Below are 19,961 nucleotides of genomic sequence, written 5' to 3'. Positions count from 1 at the left end.
GGTGGAGGGTGAAGTGGGGACAGGGACACATATGTAATATCTTAATCAATAAAAAATATATTAAAAAAAAAGAAAGAAAACAAAGGAAATGTTTATAAACTCAACCTTATTAGCATACATTAATGCAAACAAGTTAAATATCTACTAAGGAATGAACATGTAAATACACTTTTTAATGCTATCTATTAATGACAAGAAAATGAGTGAACTTTGAACTTCTGCCAAAAGTAATTTGAGAACAAAAAGGTTTTTTGGCCTTATAGCTCTTAAGGGAATCACATTAGAATGAAAGAGATAAATGACACATTTAAACCCTTAACACCAGTCTCTGATATTCCAAAAGAAACCCTTTCCTCAAATTATTTAAGGTGATAGAAAATCAAAGCAAGCATCAGTCTGACTCCTATAACCCCTCTATCTCACTAATAATTAGGTGAAAGAATTTGCTGGGATAATGAAACGCCGGGTTTCCAACTATCTGCCAATTCTATTCCTATGCCAAAAAGCTAAATAGGGCTAAGAAAAAACACACAACCATGATGCCTTGCTTCCCTTTAAATGATTAACTAAATCTCAGCTGGGTCCTCAGTGCTGCCTGCAATGCTACCCTACTCTCCAGCTAACCCACTCTCCTCAGCATGGCGGCAATGGCACGTTTCTCTTCTCAACTCAAACATTCATAGCACTTACCCTGTCATGACTCTCAGCTGCTGAGAAAAAATAAAAGTCATCCAGCTCCCTCTCTACTGTACAGTTCCCAACATGACAGAAACATGCCATCATTTCTGTACTTAAAAATCTTAATCACACATCCCATCTAAATACGGCCTGAGTTCGCTGTTCCCTTTATCACAAAGGACCTCAAAATGATGTCTATACTCTTATCCAGCCATGGGCAAACTATGGCCCGCAGGCCGGATCCGGCCCATTTGAAATGAATAAAACTAAAAAAAAAAAAAAAAGACCGTACCCTTTTATGTAATGATGTTTCCTTTGAATTTATATTAGTTCACACAAACACTCCATCCATGCTTTTGTTCCGGCCCTCCGGTCCAGTTTAAGAACCCATTGTGGCCCTCGAGTCAAAAAGTTTGCCCACCCCTGCTCTTATCTCTAATTCCTCTCTTCCCTCTTCCTGTTTTCCCTTGAACCTACTCAAAAAAGCATTTGCCCCTATATCCCGCTGAAGCCACTCTGGCCAAGGTTACCAGTAACCTCCATGTAGCATAATTCAAGGGTCTATTCTCAGAATTCACCTTATACCACTTAACCAGCAGAATTTGAAATAGCTGATCATACCCTCTTCCTTCAAGCACTTTCATCATCTGGTTTCAAGATACCATGATTTCTTGTTTTTCTTTACATTTCACTAATTATGTCTTCTATGTTGCCTTTGCTGGTTAATCCTCACTGTCATGACCTCTTAATGATGGAGGGTCCCAGAGCTGAGCCCTTGAACCTGTTTCTTTTCTAATTATGCTTTCTCCCCAGGTGATCTCCTCCAATCTTGGCTTAAAATACCATTTACTCACTGATGACCCCCTAATTTATATCTCCAGTTTAGACCTGAACTCTCAACTCTGTATCTCTAATTGCTTACTGACATTTTCATTTGGGTATGTAATAGGTATCTTAATATAACAAAAACACAAACTCTTGATCTTTACCCACATGGATGACATTACGAGTGTTCACCAACATCCAGTTCTCTTCTCATTCAGGGCACATCAATGACAACACATGGTGAAGCTATACGACTTGTTCTGGCTAATTTAATGTGAGCAGAAAAGCCATGTACCCCTTCCAGCATGGACAGTGAAAAGCCCATTGGTAACTCTCCAATCTCTCTTTCTCTGCTGTGGCAACTGTAAATGCTCTGTGTTCCATACAAATGGGGCCTCCATTACCCAGGCTTCCTTAATAACAGGAAAGACCTTCCAATTGACCAACATGGGACATGTACTATGAATAAGAAATAAACCTATACAGGTAGCCATTGAGATTTTGGCATTCTTAGTTATCACCAGACTGATACCTCCCAAACCTGCTCTCACAAGTACTCATCTCCAACTCCATCCTTTCAGCTGCTCAGTCAAAAACCTTGAGGTCATTCTTGACACCTCTCTTTCTCTCACATTCCACATCCAATTCATAAGCATATCCTGTGCCTTCAAAATGCATATGGCATCCAACCTCATTTCAGTGCCTCCACTATCATCCTGCTCTTCAAGAAATTGAAAAAAACAAACCACACACTGGGAGGAAATATTTTACAAAGCATATATCTAATGAGGGGGGCCCTAGCCGGTTTGGCTCAGTGGATGGAGGGGGAATTGGATCCAGAATACATAAAACCCTCAAATCTCGTCAATAAGAAAGTGAAATACTCAATTTTAAGAAAGCAAAAGATTTAATAAACATTTTACTAAAAAAGACATGGATAGTAAATAAGACATGGAAAGATAATACCACTTACCATCACTAGTCACTAGAACATGCAAATTAAATTAAAGCCCCAATGAGATACCACTCCACACATATCAGAATGGCTGAAATTAAAGACTGACAATAACAAGCACTGCTAAGACGTGGAGCACTGGGAACTCTTACACGGCTGCTTGAAATGGAAAATGGTACAACGCCTTTGGAAAATACTTTGGCAATTTCTTAAAAAGGCAAACATGCACCTGTGGTAAAAAGGAGTGTGCCTGCATATTTACTAATAAAAGAAACGGTTCAATTCAAAAGCTATTTATAGGTGATTTATAACTATTTATTGGTGATTCCTCCCTTGGTTAAAATGCACTAAAACATATACCTATCAGATGATCCAGCGATTCTACTGCTAAGTATTCCCGAGAGAATTGAAAGTTTATGTCCTTGTAAAGGTCTGTACACAAATGGCCACAGCCCCAGCGTGAAAACTACCTGAATGTCCATCAACAAGTGAACAGGTAAACAAACTGTGGCACATCCATACAAAACAATACGTCTCAGCAATAAAAAGGAATGAATTATTGATACACATAATATAGATGGAACTCAAAATAAGTAGTATTCTGAGTAAAAAAGACAGGAAAAAAAAAAGAGTATACACTGCATGATCCATTATTTAAAACTCTAGAAAATGTCACTAAACAGTGACAGAAAACAGATCAGTGGTTGCTAGGGGAAAAGGGGTGCTAAGAAGAACAGGAGGGAAGGATTACCAAAGGGTACAAGGAAACTTTTGACAGTAATGGACATGTTCACTATCTTCATTGTAGTGATTTCACAGATATATACATATGCCAAAACATTAAATTTCTTAAATTTGTGCAGTTTATTGTATGTTTCAATAACCCTGTTTTTGAAAAGAATATAGCATGTGATCAAGAAATATTTTTGCAATTAATAAAATGGATGAAAACGAAAATAGATGCTAAGAAAGCAAACTCCTAAGGATGACTGAAGTGGCAACCCCTTATATCTTCCCTTGTTCAATAGTATTATTTTCCAAATGATGGACTATAAGTGGAAAAGGGGGAATAAGCTACTACAAAGCAGAGTCCCTCAGTACAAAGTTGTAAGGACTTTCAACTCAGAAGAGCCACTTATAAGTAGTTCTTTAAATGAATAACTGCTATCCCAATACACAAGCACTCTTCTCATGTCACAGTCCGTTAGCAGCTGGATAATGGTTTTAAACTTATCTTAGAAATTTGGCCCCATTTCCTTTTTAAAAAAAATATGTTATTGATTTTAAAGAGAGAAGAAGAGAGGGATAGAGAGATAGAAACATTAATGAGAAACATTGATTGGCTGCCTCTTGCAGGCTCCCTACTGAGGATAGAGCCTGAAACCTGGGCTCTATCCCCAGGTTAGATTACCCCTATGTGCCCTGACTAGGAATCAAACCAGTGACCTCTTGGTATATGGGTCAACCCTCAACCACTGAGCCACACCAGCTGGGCTGACCTCATTTTTCCTTTGTATATCATCTTCACTAGTCATTAGACTTATACTGACCCCTTTCCCACAAATTTAATTCCTTACAATTTTTTAAAGAATTAAGGAATGGCCATAGCAGGTGTCCTCAGTTTGTGAGTATTGGATGAAAAGTCCCTTTTCTTGAACTCCTTGTCCTCTGTCTCCCAATTTCCCACTGAGGTAGAGAAATCACCGTCCCCATTTCATTCACCTCCTTTGAAATCCCAAATTCAACTCACTGTCATCCTAATATATAAATAACTTGCTTCTTTCATAGCTGCTATGGTTGTATGTTTTCTGCTACATGACTCCTATGTCATAAAATAGAACATAAACATAAAAGCACAGCACCCGTTTATGTTTAGACAATTAGACCCTTGACTCACCTCATTTCCACCGACTGCCTTGGTTAAAATCACTGCAGAAGACACAGGGGGAGGCATGCAACCGACAGTCTGCAAACTGAAAAATAAAAGAAAGGACAATTATCAATAGTATTTTTCAATCACAAATAGTGTCACTACATTCATTCTAAAATTGCAGAGCTGTGTAAATGAAAATAGAAGAGTGATTATTAATGCACATGCCCTGTTGAGTTCAGACAATTCTATGTGAGACAATATGGCTTAGAAGATGCTGCAAATGCCTGAGGAAGCTCTCATTCCATTCATAATTTTAGGTGACTTTATTTTTAAATTATTTGAGCTTTTATTATATAATTTTTAAAAAATATATTCAAGTTAGAGTAAGTGTAGTCATTGAAAGATAACCAAAATGTATATAATTTAGCCTGAGTCTTATTTCAGGTATCTTTTCCTTACATTTTTTTTGGTAGAAAGTCTTTAGGGAAAAATAAAACTTTAAAACCACTTCCAAAGTTCAAAAATATTTAACAAAACACAAGCTTACATGTGTTTATTCCTTTCTACAAAACAGCAATTCTCAAAACTTTCATCTCATGATGCATATATTCTTTCTGATTGGTGTTTCAAGATTCTTAGGATATATTCCCAGAAGTGGGATCGTTGGGCCAAACAGTAGTAAAGGCTATATATTACAAACCTATAGCCAACATCATGCTCAATGGGCAAAAAACTAAAACTGTTTCCCTTAGGAACAGAAATGAGACAGGGATGTCCTATCACCACTCTTATTAACATAGTACTGGAAGTCCTAGTCACAGCAATCTGACAAGAAGAAATAAAAGGCATCCAAATTGGAGAGGAGGAAGTAAAGAAGCTTTTAATCTTTCCGCCATTAATGTCTCATATTTGAAATCTCTGCTTTAGGAGTACACAACCCTTGCCAAACCTCTTATCCTTTAACTGATTACACCACTCATCTGACAAATCATATGCTGCCCCATTAGGTTGGTCACTATTTTATATATGTACTAGAGGCCGGTGCACAAAAATTTATGCACTGGCAGGAGAGGGGGGGTGGGGAGTGTCCCTCAGTCCACTTGTGCCCTCTCACAGTCTGGGACCCCTCAGGAGATAACCACCTGCTGGCTTAGGCCCACTCCCCGGGTGGCAGATGGCATGAACTAAATTGGAAGTTCCTTTAATACAAGCAAACTGAGTTAATATCTTCCTATTTCTTGAGTGCAGATACTTGATATCTATTGGTTCTTAATATGCATTATACAAAAGTAGGTTTTCAGTTATGAGTGTGTGAAACAGAGCTTACTGTTGTATTATTATTTATTAATTATTGTGTTATTTATTTGTATGACAACTGCAAACCTACTTTTGCCCACCTCATACATTGTTATTCTAAAATGATGTCATTATATTTCTGTGACATTTTATGCTTTTCAGCAAAATTTTATGTTCACTCTCTCAAACTCAATCTCGCCAAAACAGCCCTCTTGATTTTCCCCTCTCGTTCTACTTCTCTCCAGCTAAGTAAATGATGTCACCAATTACCCAGTGGCTCATACCCAAAATCTAGAAGTCATCCTTGATTCCTTCCTGTCCTCCTCTCTCCATATCCTATCCATCCATGGGTTCTGAGAACTCCAATTTTAAAATATATCCTTGACACATCAATTTCTCCCTACTGCGCTGCTATACCATGCTAGCCTCCCAGCTGGTCTCCTAAATTTCTCTCAGGCCCTTCTATTATCTATTATTTTCCACAGATTAGCCAGGAGAATCACTTGCAAATATAAATCAGACAACTCCACTTTCTCATTTAATTCCCTCTAGTGGTTTTCTGTACTGCTCAGAATAAACTCTGAATGTATTACCATGGCCCACAATGCTGAGTGACTGGTTTCTGCCCACCTTTCCAACCCCAAGTCATAGTATTCCTCCTCCATGTCAGCAGGCTCTGGCCACCATGGCCGCTTTCCTGACCCTCAAACGCACCAGGTTATTCCTGCCTTGGAGCCTTTGAACATTCTGTTTCCTTTGCCTAGAACACTCTGCCCCATGAACTCTACAATCTAAATTAATCACCAGCCTGTGCACCCAACCACTTAAGGATATCATAGTGCTTTACTTTGCATCACTTACTTCTATCTTAATCATCTATTTACTTGTTTACTGACAATCACATCCAAAGTCTCTTCAATGTGCAAAACTCACTCTTGGCCCATTTTGTTCAGTGTTGGTTTTCCAATGCTTATAATAATTCCTGGTACATAGCAGGAGCTAAATAAGTGATTTCCCTGATATTGCTGTTAAAGCAGGCAGTAAAAGCATAATTATCTTCATTTTATGAACTGGGAAACTGAGGTTCAAAACTATTAAATGCCTCAAAGTCACCTAGCAAGTTAGGGACAGGGTCAGAATGCAATCTTTGGCCTAAGTTCAGTGTTTTAGCTATTATACCATGACTAGTGGCCCAGTGCATGAAATTCATGCACATTAAAAGGGAATTACTTAGAGGAAATATTTGAATATTGCTATTTGCCCTTTTGCTATAATAGAAGTGTCAGAGATTAAAGAAAATTGGTAAAATGTATATGAAAATCTCCCTCATGTCAGAGTCTGGGGCACATTGCAGGACTCAGAGTCAAGTCTCCACCCACCCACATGCGCCTTGAAATCACGTGAGACCCAGACCCAGCTGACCCCACCCCCCTCAAACCCTGTCAGGCGGGGGGTGCAGCCTCAGGTCCCCCGGCCTGCCGCCAGGTTGGGGGTGTGGCCTCAGGTCCCCCGACGCAGCCTCAGGTCCCCCAGCCCGGCCTCAGGTCCTCCAGCCCCAGTGCGAGGGCATGACAACCATTTGCATATTAGCTCTTTATTATATAGGATGCTAACATAAGGTCAGTTCTAAACCAATTCAAATAATTTTTTTGAAATCATCAAATCCTTTAAATAAACATGACAATATTTTTAATGGAAGAAAAGATTCTAATAAAAATCTATTGTTAAATCAACTACCCAATCAAACATAAAACAGAACAGGTGAAAAAATAAATGTTTGTCCCCTGTATATGTTTTTCTTTTCTATATATTTTTAAAGCCATTATCTCTGTACATTTGGTAAGATAAATCACAAAAGTTAAAGCACCAATTGACAGCCTATCTTTATTCATACATACAGATGTTACATCCTCTACTCCAGGGGTCCTCAAACTTTTTAAACAGGGGGCCAATTCACCGTCCCTCAGACCGTTGGAGGGTCGGACTATAGTTTAAAAAAAAACTATGAACAAATTCCTATGCACACTGCACATATCTTATTTTGAAGTATAAAAAACAAAACGAGAACAAATACAATATTAGTATTTGCATGTGGCCCGCGGGCCGTAGTTTGAGGACCCCTGCTCTAGTCTCTTCCAGTTTTCTCCCAACACAACTCTTTTAAATTCCCAGAAACACAACTCTTTTAAATTCCTAAAACCTTAAGATGAAGGATAATAATAATGTTAAAAGTGTTTTTATTTTCTTATAAGATATCACACATAAGTTGCTATGGAAATAATGTCACTAGAGATGTCCCATTAAAAGTGGACCCTCTAAGAACATATATGCATAGCCCATGAACACAGACAACAATGTAGTGAAGGCAGAAGAGTGGGGCTGGGTGGACAGAGGCAAACATGGGGGGAAGGCATCTGTAATAGTGTCAACAATTTAAAAATTAATTAATTAATTAAAAAGTAACTCTTCAAAATATTTAAACATACCCTTTCAAAAGCCATTCATTGATCGGTGTGATTGATAAAAGCTGAAGAAAAAGCCATATTGCTGCTGGGAAGAATGCAAGCGTAAAGATCTGAATGAAAAGATGCAGTCGTATATGCACCAAAGCACTGGTCAGCTCCTGCAAAAAAGGACACAAGATAAAAAAAATTAAGAAAACTATTTCTGAAGATAGGTTGGTACTAAAATAACATAACATAAATTGTTTTTTTAATTGAGATATAATTGATATATAACATTATATTACTTTCAGGTGTATAACATGATGATTCAATATTTATATATATTGTAAATTGATCAGCACAATAAGTCTGGCTACATACATCAATTTGGAGTTATTTCATAGCTAAGTTTTTTTTACCTATGCATATGAGATTATGCATAAGTATTAAGAGACAAATTTAAGAGAAAAGTTATTGCATAAGAGACAAACTTTAAGATAAAAGTTGATGATGGTTATGAAGTTATTCATGAAGATTATAATTTTTATACAAAATTTCTGAAATATTCTAATTGCTTTCTAATATACAATATATCACAATAATTCAGATTTGTGAAATTCTGGACCAGGGCTAAGCTGACTACTGGTATATTTGAGAACTGTTGACACTGTGACAAACATGTATGTTTAAACATTGAAAAAAAATAAAACTTATTTAAAATTTTAGTAGAACCTATCACAATTTTATATGATAATTAACCTCTGGTCATTATATCAGACCTAGAAAGGCCTCAATTTGGCAAGATGTTACTAAATCTACACACAGATCATAATTTTTAAAAATATTCCCCCCAACAACATTCTATAATTAAAAACAGCTGTTTCCACAAAATTGACTCGCTCAATTTCTTTGTTAACATTTACCGAATAGTAGTTATATGCTCTGAGCTTGCCACTTTATGTATGTCATCTCATTTAATCCTCACATCAACACCATTAGGTGGATGTTATTTTTCCTGTTTTACTGATGAGGAACTTGAGGTTGAGAGCTGCTACACAGTGAAGCTCGGAATCAAACCTAATAAACCTGTGCCTGTGTCATCCTACTGCCAGGGAGGGAGAAAATTCCCATCAAACAGGACAAGCCAGGCACATGTTATGAGTCTCACAACTAAAAGGTACTCAGTTAGATTTGACGGTTTAAATATACACTAACAAGTGTTTGCATTTGAATTTCTTTGAGTTGTGTGGTTTTTCGGTGGAAATAAAACACATTCAGAAAGTAGCAGAAAACTGACATATAACATTCGGGCACTCATTAAAGCGCATTCAAAGTTGCCAGAGTCACTGTAATAATAATGTCCCCACAACCCCCAGTCCAAGCAAGACTTTCAAGAGCCTCAGCCTCAGAGGCATGAGCTGGAGTTTATCATTTAATAAACAGTAGGTCAGGGCAAACTCACCCACTGACCACCACCTCTAGGATCTGTCTCAGAGGCCCCCTATTTATCTCCCTGTGTGAAGACACACAGCAGTTCCACTTTGGCCACACGATGTCCTTAATGGTATTTAAGGAACTGACGGAAATCCGGAATAATGGAGGGAAACACCAGACAGACCGGAAGCCATACCAGGTCTGGATCAGAGCTAAGAGAAAAGGAGCCATCCTTGCTCTGAATCAGAAGTTTCATCCCAGAGACACCTGGGCACCAGCAGTACCCAGAATCCTCAGCAGTCTTGAAACCAAATCTCACACAGATGTACTCAGAAGCATTCAATAAATACCAAATACATGAAAAAAGGGTTTTCAATTGTTTAAATTGTAATAAAATGATTAGCCACAATGCAGTAATTAAGGCATTTGCATATACTTCTCACAGAAATATAAAATAGTGTAACTTTTCTAAAAAGTAAATTGGGGATATATATCAGGGACTATAATACAATTTATATTGTTAGATCCCAAAATTTTATATCTGGGCATTTATCCCAATAATATAAAAAATGGTTACAGGCATTAATACACAGAATTGCTCCTCACAGCATTATCCATTATGGTAAAATCTGGAAACAACTTAAATGTCCAACAATGGAAGAATAACCATATAAGGTAAGAATTAAACAGTGTTAAGAGCTGTTCTAAACCATGTTAAAACTGTATACAAGGATGTAAGAGCACAGGGTCTCTCCCTACTTGATCAGCATATAAACTGGCACAACCTGTGGACAGCAATCTGGCAACTCATTTCTTCATTCGACAAATACTTACTGAGCACCAGTCACCATTCTACGTACTTGGAGAATCTATCACAACTTAAACTGCATATATCATTTTGACCTATAAATTCCACTTCCAAGAATTAGCCCTTCACCTATACTCCAAAATGAGGGAAATGACATGTTTTTAGTGTCCTTTGCAGAGTGTTTATAACAGCAAAACATAGTAATTACCTAAATGTCCATCAATAGGGGGCCAGGAAAATGTAATGTGACATATTCATAAAATAGAATCCTTTTCAGCATACACAAAGAAACAGGGAGTTCTTTATATGTTGATATAAAATAAAATAATCTCCAAGATATGTCTCTGAGCTAAGAGCATAAAATAACAGTTTAAAGGGATGGATACAGAAATGTATGTTTTGCATAGAATATCTCTGGAAAGACACACAGAAACTGTTATCTCCAGAGAAGAGAAATGGATAGATAGCTGGTAAAGGGGTGTAAGGATGACTTTTCATCATATATACTTTTGTACCTTTTGATTTATGTACATAAAAGTAAACAAAATGTAAATTATTTTATTTTTCAATGTATAAGTGAAGAAAAATTAAATAACAGTATTAAATTACATGAAAAATTGCATATACCTATATACATATATATAATTTTTAAAAAATATTTTATTTTTAAAACATTCTATATGTAAAATATGTTTAAGAAAAAAAGTACAAAAGCACAGAAATGTTAGAACAGTTATTTTTACTCTTTCTAATCTTTCCTCAATAGGGAAATACCACTTCTATAATCAGAAAAGAGTTATGAAAAATAAAATGCAGTTAGAGACTACTGCATGACCTAATAAATGACAATTAGAAACAACTGATATCACATCAGAATAATGGATCAGTAAGAACTCATCAAAATGAATCACAAGAGCCTACCGTGTTGGGTCATAAGGGGCCTCTTAACAACAGGGAAATAACAGACATGAAGTGTTTCCTAAGAAAGATTTTCAAGACTGTCACAAAAACCTGGTATTATAGGTTTTCTAGATCTTCATATAACTGTAAAGAGAAAATAAGGTAACACTGGAAAAGAAAAAGCAAGTAACACCTTAAAATCCTGCTCATCTTTGTTTCTACCCCTGTGTCAAGCATGGTGTGGTGTAGTGATAGGCACTTGATAGGTTATTTGTTTAAATAAATTGGTCCTGCCATGGTCTGTTAAGTGACAAATCCTCTGAAACTGCAGGTTTGAAGTTAGCTATATATAAAATAAATCTAAAAGGTGACATTATTACATTTCAGTATAATAATATTTCAGAAACCATTTCAACACATATTTCAAAAACTAGAAATCAACAGTTAAAAAAACTGAAGATTTAGCATTAAATCTTTTTAGCATGAAGTGTTAACACAGCTCTTTATAATTTTAATAAATGAGCAAAACAAACTTTAGAATACACATCATTACATCAATGTATGAGTAATGTTCAATATGAATCAAACTCGAATGGGACCACAATAAATGCTTTCAAATAAATTCAAGTCAATAATAACTCGCCATCTTCTGTGTGCAAAAATGCACGATTCTAAGATCTAATAGGATACAAAAATAGTCCCAATTGAAATTAATTTAAGGTTATTAACTAGAAAACAAATAACAAGATTGCTACCTTCTAATGCCCAAGAAATTAGCAGGGCTTAGAGATGGTTTAACATTACACAAAGATGCAATCTAGGCCATCTTAAGTTAAATGGATCTTGAAAATGACTTAATGTTGTATTCATTTCAAAAGGGTCTTTCGTGGAGGAAATGGTTCTGATGGCTTCTTAGATACATAAAAAAGGCCAGGGATCCAGGCATCTCATCATTAGATCCAAATTAGTTGGATGACTCTGAAGGTTTCCTAGGTGCTTACAGAAGAATTTGGTCCTTAGAGAAGTGCTGATAACTGTGACATTCCTTCTTCAATTTCTGCATCCCACAAAGTTGGCTGCTTTACAGAACAGCATTAAGCAAGAAGCTAAGGAGAGAAATCAAGTCTCTTGCCAGATTTCCCATGGCATAAGCAACAGTTGTAGCCATTAAGAAGCCACCAGGGGGCGTAGTTAGAGCAACCTCCCAAGTAGAGGACTTGGGTGAGGCAGCTGCTTCACAAAGAGCATTAACCAAGGCAGCAGGAAGACCTCCAAGGAAGATGAGACCAGCAGCACAGCAGTGGGAAATTCTGTCCCCCATTTGAGGACCAATAGAACTCTGGTGTTGACAGGTAAAGCCTATGCCCTTTAAGTACTAATCACAGTCCTTTCTTATCAATATAATTTACAAAAACTGGAATTTGACATATTTAGGAAATCCCATCCATGTCAGCTATTTTCAGAAGACCAGTAATCAGTGAGGATATTTAGCATTCTTGAGACACACTTCATCTGTCGTAGACACTACACATGGATCACATCTATATCCCAAATGACCCCAGTGGAAAGATTTATACCAACCTGCTAACTACAGAATACCTAAATTTAGTAAAACCATATTTTTTTTTCTATGTTGCTACTAGAAAAAAAAAGCCTTCTTACATAGTAAAATTAACCTGTCTGTGTCAAACTAAGCAGCTTAGAATGATGACTTTTAAAATTCTATGTAATTTCTTCAAAAGCAAATGGGTATTTTCTCCTGTTTTTTCTCCATTATAAGTCAAAAGGGAATCATAAGTTCTACTAATTCCTATCTCGGGTATAAAAAATGTCTGGATAATTTAATTCCAAGGAATCCCATATTCAGTGACACCTGGATAAATAAATAACATTACCTGTATGTCTCCATGATAAAGTGAGATTTAGTATGAAAAAGTACAAATATTTCCTCAAGACATCTATTAACATTTGATAACTATACAGCACTAGCAAAGAATATACATCTGTAAAAATACAAATTAGTTAAAAAGTTTTAACAAGCATCACTTGTACAGCATCAGTCCTAGAAACAAAAGAAGATCCACAAAGTTATGGAAGCCCAAATAAACATCTACAGCTTAAAGGGGCCACAGTAGGCACCATTATAGTTACCACCATAATCTGAGGAAGACCTGAAGGAGATGCATCACTTCAGCTGCCACATAAAAACACACTCATTATAGCCACATCTTCAGGTTCCATGCTGCTTGACTATAAGGTTTGTGGAATACGTACGTACAAAACACAAGTCCAGTGCTGAAGTCCAAGTTACCTTCTGTTACAGTGGAGCCATCAGACTACAACTACACACAGCTTTACAAAAGGATCTGAAAATTTAAAATATTAAGTACAGACTGAATTTTTCTCCCTGCTTTTCATGGGCCCCATAGGTGACAGTACCTCTGTTTTTAATGATAGTCCACTGTTAAAGAATATAGTTGCAACAGCAATGTAGGAGACAGTTATTTCTGGCTTCAGTGGTCCTAAAGAGAGAGAAATTAGGTACTGTTAGATAAGAGTTTCCAGTCTTCCAGTATGAAAGACAAATCCAGTGGAGGAGGACAAATGGTACTTCATTTCTTAGTGTTGACCCTGGTATGTTACTGTCCTGATGGAGTTGAGCATTTGCTGTGATGCCATCTAATTCCAGAGAGAAGTTTCCAGAAGGCAAGGATCATGGCTGTCCAGCTCAGCACAGTATCCTTGGACCAGAAGAATAAAAATAAACTGCTCTCACATAAGAGAGCAGATAGTCAACATCCTTCAACATAGGTCCTAATGATATCTACCACAGTATCAGTCCCCAAATCAAAGGAGAGAATTTCTCAATGGAAGAAGTTACATTATCTTCAGCGAGTATTATTTTATTTCTTCTAGGATACCAGAAATAAAAGCTTGCATTCATGCATATATTCAGTTCTCCCCAAGAGTATCCAATCTATAAATATTTATTGAGCACTTACTATGTGATTGTGATAATACAGACAAGAGTAATAGAGTACTTAACAACATGTTGTTAACATTGTAATTATTAAGAAATTGTGCTTGGCTCTGGGCATGCTGTAGTAAACCACATAGGCCTGATCTCTGCCCTCCAGAAAATTCCTCTCTGAAGTTAGGCTGGCATCATCCCAGACGCATTAACATTGTGAGTACTATAAGGGGCAACCCTAAACATTATACCAACAGTTTAAAATCTGAGATTATCTCGTATTTGACATTCTATGCAACCCTCTTGTGCTGAGTTGAATAACATCCCTCCAAAAATTTGTGTCCTTCCAGAACCTTATTTGGAAACAGGGTCTTTGCAGATATAATCAAATTAAAATGAGGTCTCATCCAATTAGGGTGGGTCCTTTTCCAGTGACTGGTGTTCTTATAAAAAGAGGGAAAGATGGCCATGTGAAGACAGAGGCAGAGACCAGAGTTTATATTACCAAGGGACACGGTTGACTGACAACCACCACAAGCTAGGAGAAGCAAGGAGAGAGTCTGCCCTACAGCCTTTGGTGGAAGCATGACCTTAGCCTCCAGAACTGTGAGAAAATAAATTTATTGTTTTAAGTCACCCTATTTGTGGTAATTTGCTGTGGCAACGCTAATAAACTAATACACCCTTTAAGCAAAACAACAGACCGTGCCGGAGGCAGACTGCATTCATGGCTCCTTCGTTCCCTGTAACTCTCCACCATACACTTACAGATGTTGTTCAGCTCCAAGCTCAGGAAAAATCACCATTCATTCAGTCAACAAATATTTATTGAGCAACTACTATATTTTAGGTAAATGTAGTACATCAGTGAATAAAAGGAACAAAGATCTCCTCAAACAATGTCATAAATTCTTTTATGTACCCGGCATTCACACAAATCATTTTGCTGAGATCTGAGACAAGGAAACAACAGGCAGAAGGTAAGTGCCAACGGCATTACAGACCAGGGCAGTAAAGGCTGTTCACAAACTTGAAAGGAGGTACATTCCTATTATGCCCACGAGTGAATCTGTCTCAGCAGCTCACACTTAGAAATAATATTTCCTCAACAACTGAGAAAGGTGATTCAGAAGCAGATTTTAAAGTCAAGGAGTCTGGCTTGTTTTGAAAGTAGATGCTTCCCAGGAATTTTAAGTACCATTTTTAAAAAACAAACAAACCAATAGCATTTTTATTTTCCTCCAATCTCCTGTGTTTTTTTTTTTTTATCAGACGTTATTCTTGTCAACTGTGGTTCTGCGCACAGTGGTGCCTCCAGAATGTCCATGTCAGATGGGTCAGAGTTAGCAATGTGGTCGCAAGTGAGAGCCACCTCCAGAGCCAGCACATGGCATCTGCTCCCATTGCATGGTTCTCTGGGGCAGCTAACGCATCTACCTTAGTTAGCCAACAACCGAGTTTTTAAAGAACTCTTCCCACAGTTCACATACACATACATAAATACATATGATAACTGTTAACTAACTGGTGTAATTCAGTGGAATGATTCTTGACTTTCAATGTTTTAAATGGTGGAGACGGGTTATACTGTGTGTTTTCTTTTATTAGATGCATCTCTGAATAACTCGAAACTGTGAAAAGACATGGGGAGGGTATTCCAGGGCTACCTACAAAGTATCTTTTAAAAAGGACAGGAGTAAAATGTTCTCACTTGGAGAAACCTAAGGCCCCTCTGAGACACGATCACTGAGATGCCAACAGACCGCTCAGCTTCTGAGCGCGGAACTAGAAGTCTCCCAGGGCTGCAATAAAAACTTGGTAAATATTTGCACAGAAGTGAGAGATGAAACTACTATTTAACAATGATACCCGGCCCTCTCCAAGGTAATGAGTATATCTTCTATGTCACCAGGATAAACCAGATCCAGACCTTAAGATGGCTATAGAGCTAAAGTGGAAATGTAAATTTTAACTTTTCCTTTAAACAAAAGCAAAAACAAATTCTTTATCAGTGAAAATGAGTTAGTAAAATCAAAAGAAAAATTTTAAAAATGAAGCAATTGGGGGCTCCAGAACTCACACTTTTTAATGGGGGTTAGGGGTGAAAAGGGAGCGAAAACTATTTGGCATGCTTAAAAAATGAAAGGAACTATTATCCTATATAATAAAAGCCTAATATGCAAATTGTCCCCTTGACTGAGAGTTCGACTGGGAATTCAACCAGGGGGTGGGACTGGCTGGCCAACTGCTCGCAGTCCGTCCCCCCCAGCTGGCCCCACCCTCGCCAGCAGAGGTGGCAGGCAGCCAGGGGAAGGGAGGCCCCAGTTGGCAGCCGCTAGGGACCCTACCTGTGCACAAATTTCGTGGACTGGGCCTCTAGTTATTTCATAAAATCTACTCATATTCAAAGTAAATTTTACTTCTAAACCTGATCTAAGATATTTGTGCCAATGTACTTAGGCCCATAGCATGTTTCTGGTTATGTTCTTTTAGCGGAAAATTAATGAAGCAGTTTCCTTTTTAGGGTTTATGTATTATTAATGGCAATCATTTAAGTTAAGATGCAGGTAGAAATGAGAAAGTTACTCTACTTCCAAAGAAGTAAACCTTTCTTTTCCCAAGAATGAATAACACCATGTTGAACTTGATTAAACGCTAAGATTGCACAGCTTATAGTTTCCCTGGGTTTCAATGAACCGATTAACAATAACTCAGCATCTATATACATTTACATCTACTGTGGCTCTTTATTTCCACACTTCTTCTATTTATTGAAAAGTAAAAGGTAAGTGAGTAAAAAGAACAGTGAACTAAAAATGAAATTATCTAGGCTAGTACCAGTATGCTTTTTCCCATTTGGAAAGTCATTCAACTTCTCTAATTTTAGGGTTCCCACATCTATAAATTTCCTGCCATTACAAAACTCACTAATTGGCCATAAAGATTTTTTAAAATATTTTTAATATGTTTTTATTGACTTCAGAGAGAGGAAGGGAGAGGGAGAGAGAGAGAGAAACATCAATGGTGAGAAAGAATCATTGATGGGCTGCCTCCTGATGTCCCCTACTGGGGATCATGCCTGCAACCAGGGCTTGTGACCTCCAGGTTCATGAGTTCATGTTCAACCACTGAACCACACCAGCCAGGCTGAAGATTTTTTTAAAGGGAGGTCAGATCATAGTTGTGACACTTGAAATGTAGAAGTCTTACACTTAAAAATAAAGAGTGTAGCCCTGCTGGGTGGCTCAGTTGACTGGAGCATGGTCCCATACACCAGAGGATGGTGGGTTTGATTTCTGGTCAGGGTACATACCTAAGGTTGCAGTTTGATCCCAGTTGCACATGTACGGGAGGCAACTGATTGATGTTTCTCTCACATTGATGTTTCTCTCTCTCTCTCCCTCTCACTCTAAAATCATTTTTTTAAAAAATAAACATATGCTTGGGTAAGGATTTTTTTTAAAAAAAGAGTGTAATCATTAAGGTAGTGATCCAGGTAAAAGTAAAAGTGAAGTGAGCATCTTAAGTTGAAGACTATAAAAACTTTTCCCATTTAAAATAATATCTAGAAAACTGTTCTGAAAATTGTTCATCAATGTACTGAGCCCATAAATGGAAACTCTGACTAAAAGTAAGAAGCAAAAAGAGGTGCTTTAGATCAATCTAAAGAGCAGAATAGGACAGAAACATTTTCAACAACCATTCCTTTCCTTGTTCCCAGATTTTTGTTGGATTAACTAGTGGAGTGGAAGTGTTCCTTGTCAATATTTGGAGGTTTATTTTTATTTAAGAGGTTTTAAGGTCAATCAGAAGTTCAACAGAAGTAACAAGAACTTAGCCTGACAGCCTAGATAATTGTTTGCTTAACTTTGGGTTTTAGAGAAAGTAACTTTCACACATGGACAGCTATCAAAGAAACCCTAGAAGTTTAACTGTTATCTAATACTAGTGGATTCTGGTCTGCTCCTTGGGGCTAAAAATCAGGGCACAGAAAATGTCTTTATTCCAGAGAGCTCCTTCTTTATAACGGTTATGCATTTTTAACGATTGTTCATCAAGAAAATGTGTATGGATTTTGCAACTGGTATGAAATAAGGGGGAGTCCTGGTCTCCAGTCCTTCCACTTCCCTAGCTCACTCATCCTAGGGTCAGTCGCCTGACCTCAGGCCTCCGGGTCTTCAAGGGTGGAAGAAGCCTGTTGGCTTAAAGTACTTTAAAGATCCCTTGGAGCGCTTCACATTCTACTCTTTGGAAATTAAACAAAAGCGATGCATTATCCTAGATTGATGGCATGAGGACTAGTGAAAATGGGAACCGGCATTTCTAACGTAAAAAAAAGTGTGAATCCCCCCAATCTTTGTTCAAGTCCTTGCTTTTCAATGTTCCCTGAGGCGGCTTCTCAATGGAGGTATGGAAGGGAGAGGGTCCTCCTGAGAGATCATGTTACCCCCCATCATGCTTTAACAAGGAGCAAATAACTCCAAATATGCTCCTGAGCACTTCCGACCACAGAAAGATCGCCTGCGCCCACTTCTCTCCTTATCTGTCCCTGTTGTATGACTGATGTATTAATCCCGTCAATGACCCTGGAAACTGGCAAACAAGGTCAATAAGACAGAACACTGAAGGAATTCAATGCATGCTTATGAAAAGTAGGACATGATGGGGGGGAGGCGAGAGGGGCGGTTAAGGGGCATAAAAGGCTAATGATGTCTCCAGCCGCGGCCACCCATGCCTCTCCCCGCACTACAAGGCTCCCACTCTTCGGGGTCCGAGTGTGGCTCCGCCCGCCCACATTTCCTCGCCAAAACACACACAGCACAGAGCCCCACACAGCCTGCGCCCGGAGACCACGGCAGGGTGCAGCCACCGGCCCGCCCGCCGCACGCGGAAGCGGCGTCCCGTCGGGAGAGTGTGCGACGTGTCACTCGGCCCGGAGCTGCTGGGGAGCCGCCCCCTCTGCACAGCATCCCCCAGCCGGTGGGCCGCAAAGCCAGGGCTGCAGGAGGAAGGGGTGCCCCTGCCTCTTTCACTCCCCCTACCTTTTTTTTAAGGGGGGAGGGTTGGAAATGCACCAGGTCATGGTGCCCACTCCGAGACAGACCAGGAACTGCGGGCACCCCAGCATCCGCGGGACAGGGTGCTGCTCGGCAGGGAAGAGAAGAAGTTTCATCCCAGTCCCGGTCCCCTCTCTCCTAGGCACCGAGGAGACTCACTGGCTGTCCGCGGGGAAGGGAGCCCGCTTTCAAAGTCTCTGGCCCCCGTTCTGCACGACAGATCCCCTCTGGGGTCGGCCAACAGAAACGTCAGCCAAAGGGCCCCCGGGCCGGAGGGCACCTAGGCGGGGCGGGGCCCCCGACAGAGGCAGGCGCTCCCCGAGGATCGGCCCCCCCTCCTCTCCGAGACTCGCCCGGGAGTTCCGAAGCGGAGCGCGCGGAGGTTCGGACTTACCCCCGTTCACCCCGATGGACGGCTCCAGCTTCGCTCCGGCGATCGCCAGCACGATCCCGACCATGAACCATTCTTTCCTCAGTCTCTCCAGCAGCCTCATGTTTGTCAGGATGGGTGGGTTTTGTTTACTTGTTTGCCTTTTTTCCTTTTGGAGCTGCGTTCGCTGAATCCCGGGGGCGTCCGCACACTTTCCACCGTCCCTCTTAACATGCAGCAGAGCAAGTCAAATTGCTACTTGTAAACGGGAGACCCGGGGGCTGCTCGGGCGGCTTCGCGGAGGGCTGGGAGTAGTAGTATCCAGTGACAGCAAAGCCTCACTGAGCGCC

The 19,961-nt window shown here is 39.1% G+C and overlaps 1 protein-coding gene across 2 annotated transcripts in view; it reads right to left on the bottom strand.

The window, feature by feature from the left end:
* The window catches only part of SLC10A7 (solute carrier family 10 member 7), a 192,801-nt gene extending 172,846 nt beyond the window's left edge, over positions 1–19,955 (bottom strand). For both annotated transcript variants that reach the window (XM_006770141.2, XM_015568062.1), the window contains exons 1-4: positions 19,636–19,955; positions 13,653–13,735; positions 8,114–8,250; positions 4,356–4,431 (exon numbers count right to left, since the gene is read on the bottom strand). In XM_006770141.2, coding sequence (XP_006770204.1) covers positions 4,356–4,431; positions 8,114–8,250; positions 13,653–13,735; positions 19,636–19,735 — 396 coding nt within the window. In that variant the 5' untranslated portion in view covers positions 19,736–19,955. The remainder of the gene's footprint in view (positions 1–4,355; positions 4,432–8,113; positions 8,251–13,652; positions 13,736–19,635) is intronic.
* Between the last annotated feature and the right edge of the window lie 6 nt (positions 19,956–19,961).

The sequence above is a fragment of the Myotis davidii genome, unplaced genomic scaffold, assembly GCF_000327345.1.
Source record: "Myotis davidii unplaced genomic scaffold, ASM32734v1 scaffold323, whole genome shotgun sequence".
Classification (NCBI taxonomy): domain Eukaryota; kingdom Metazoa; phylum Chordata; class Mammalia; order Chiroptera; family Vespertilionidae; genus Myotis; species Myotis davidii.
This window is presented reverse-complemented; position numbering and strand designations above follow the sequence as displayed.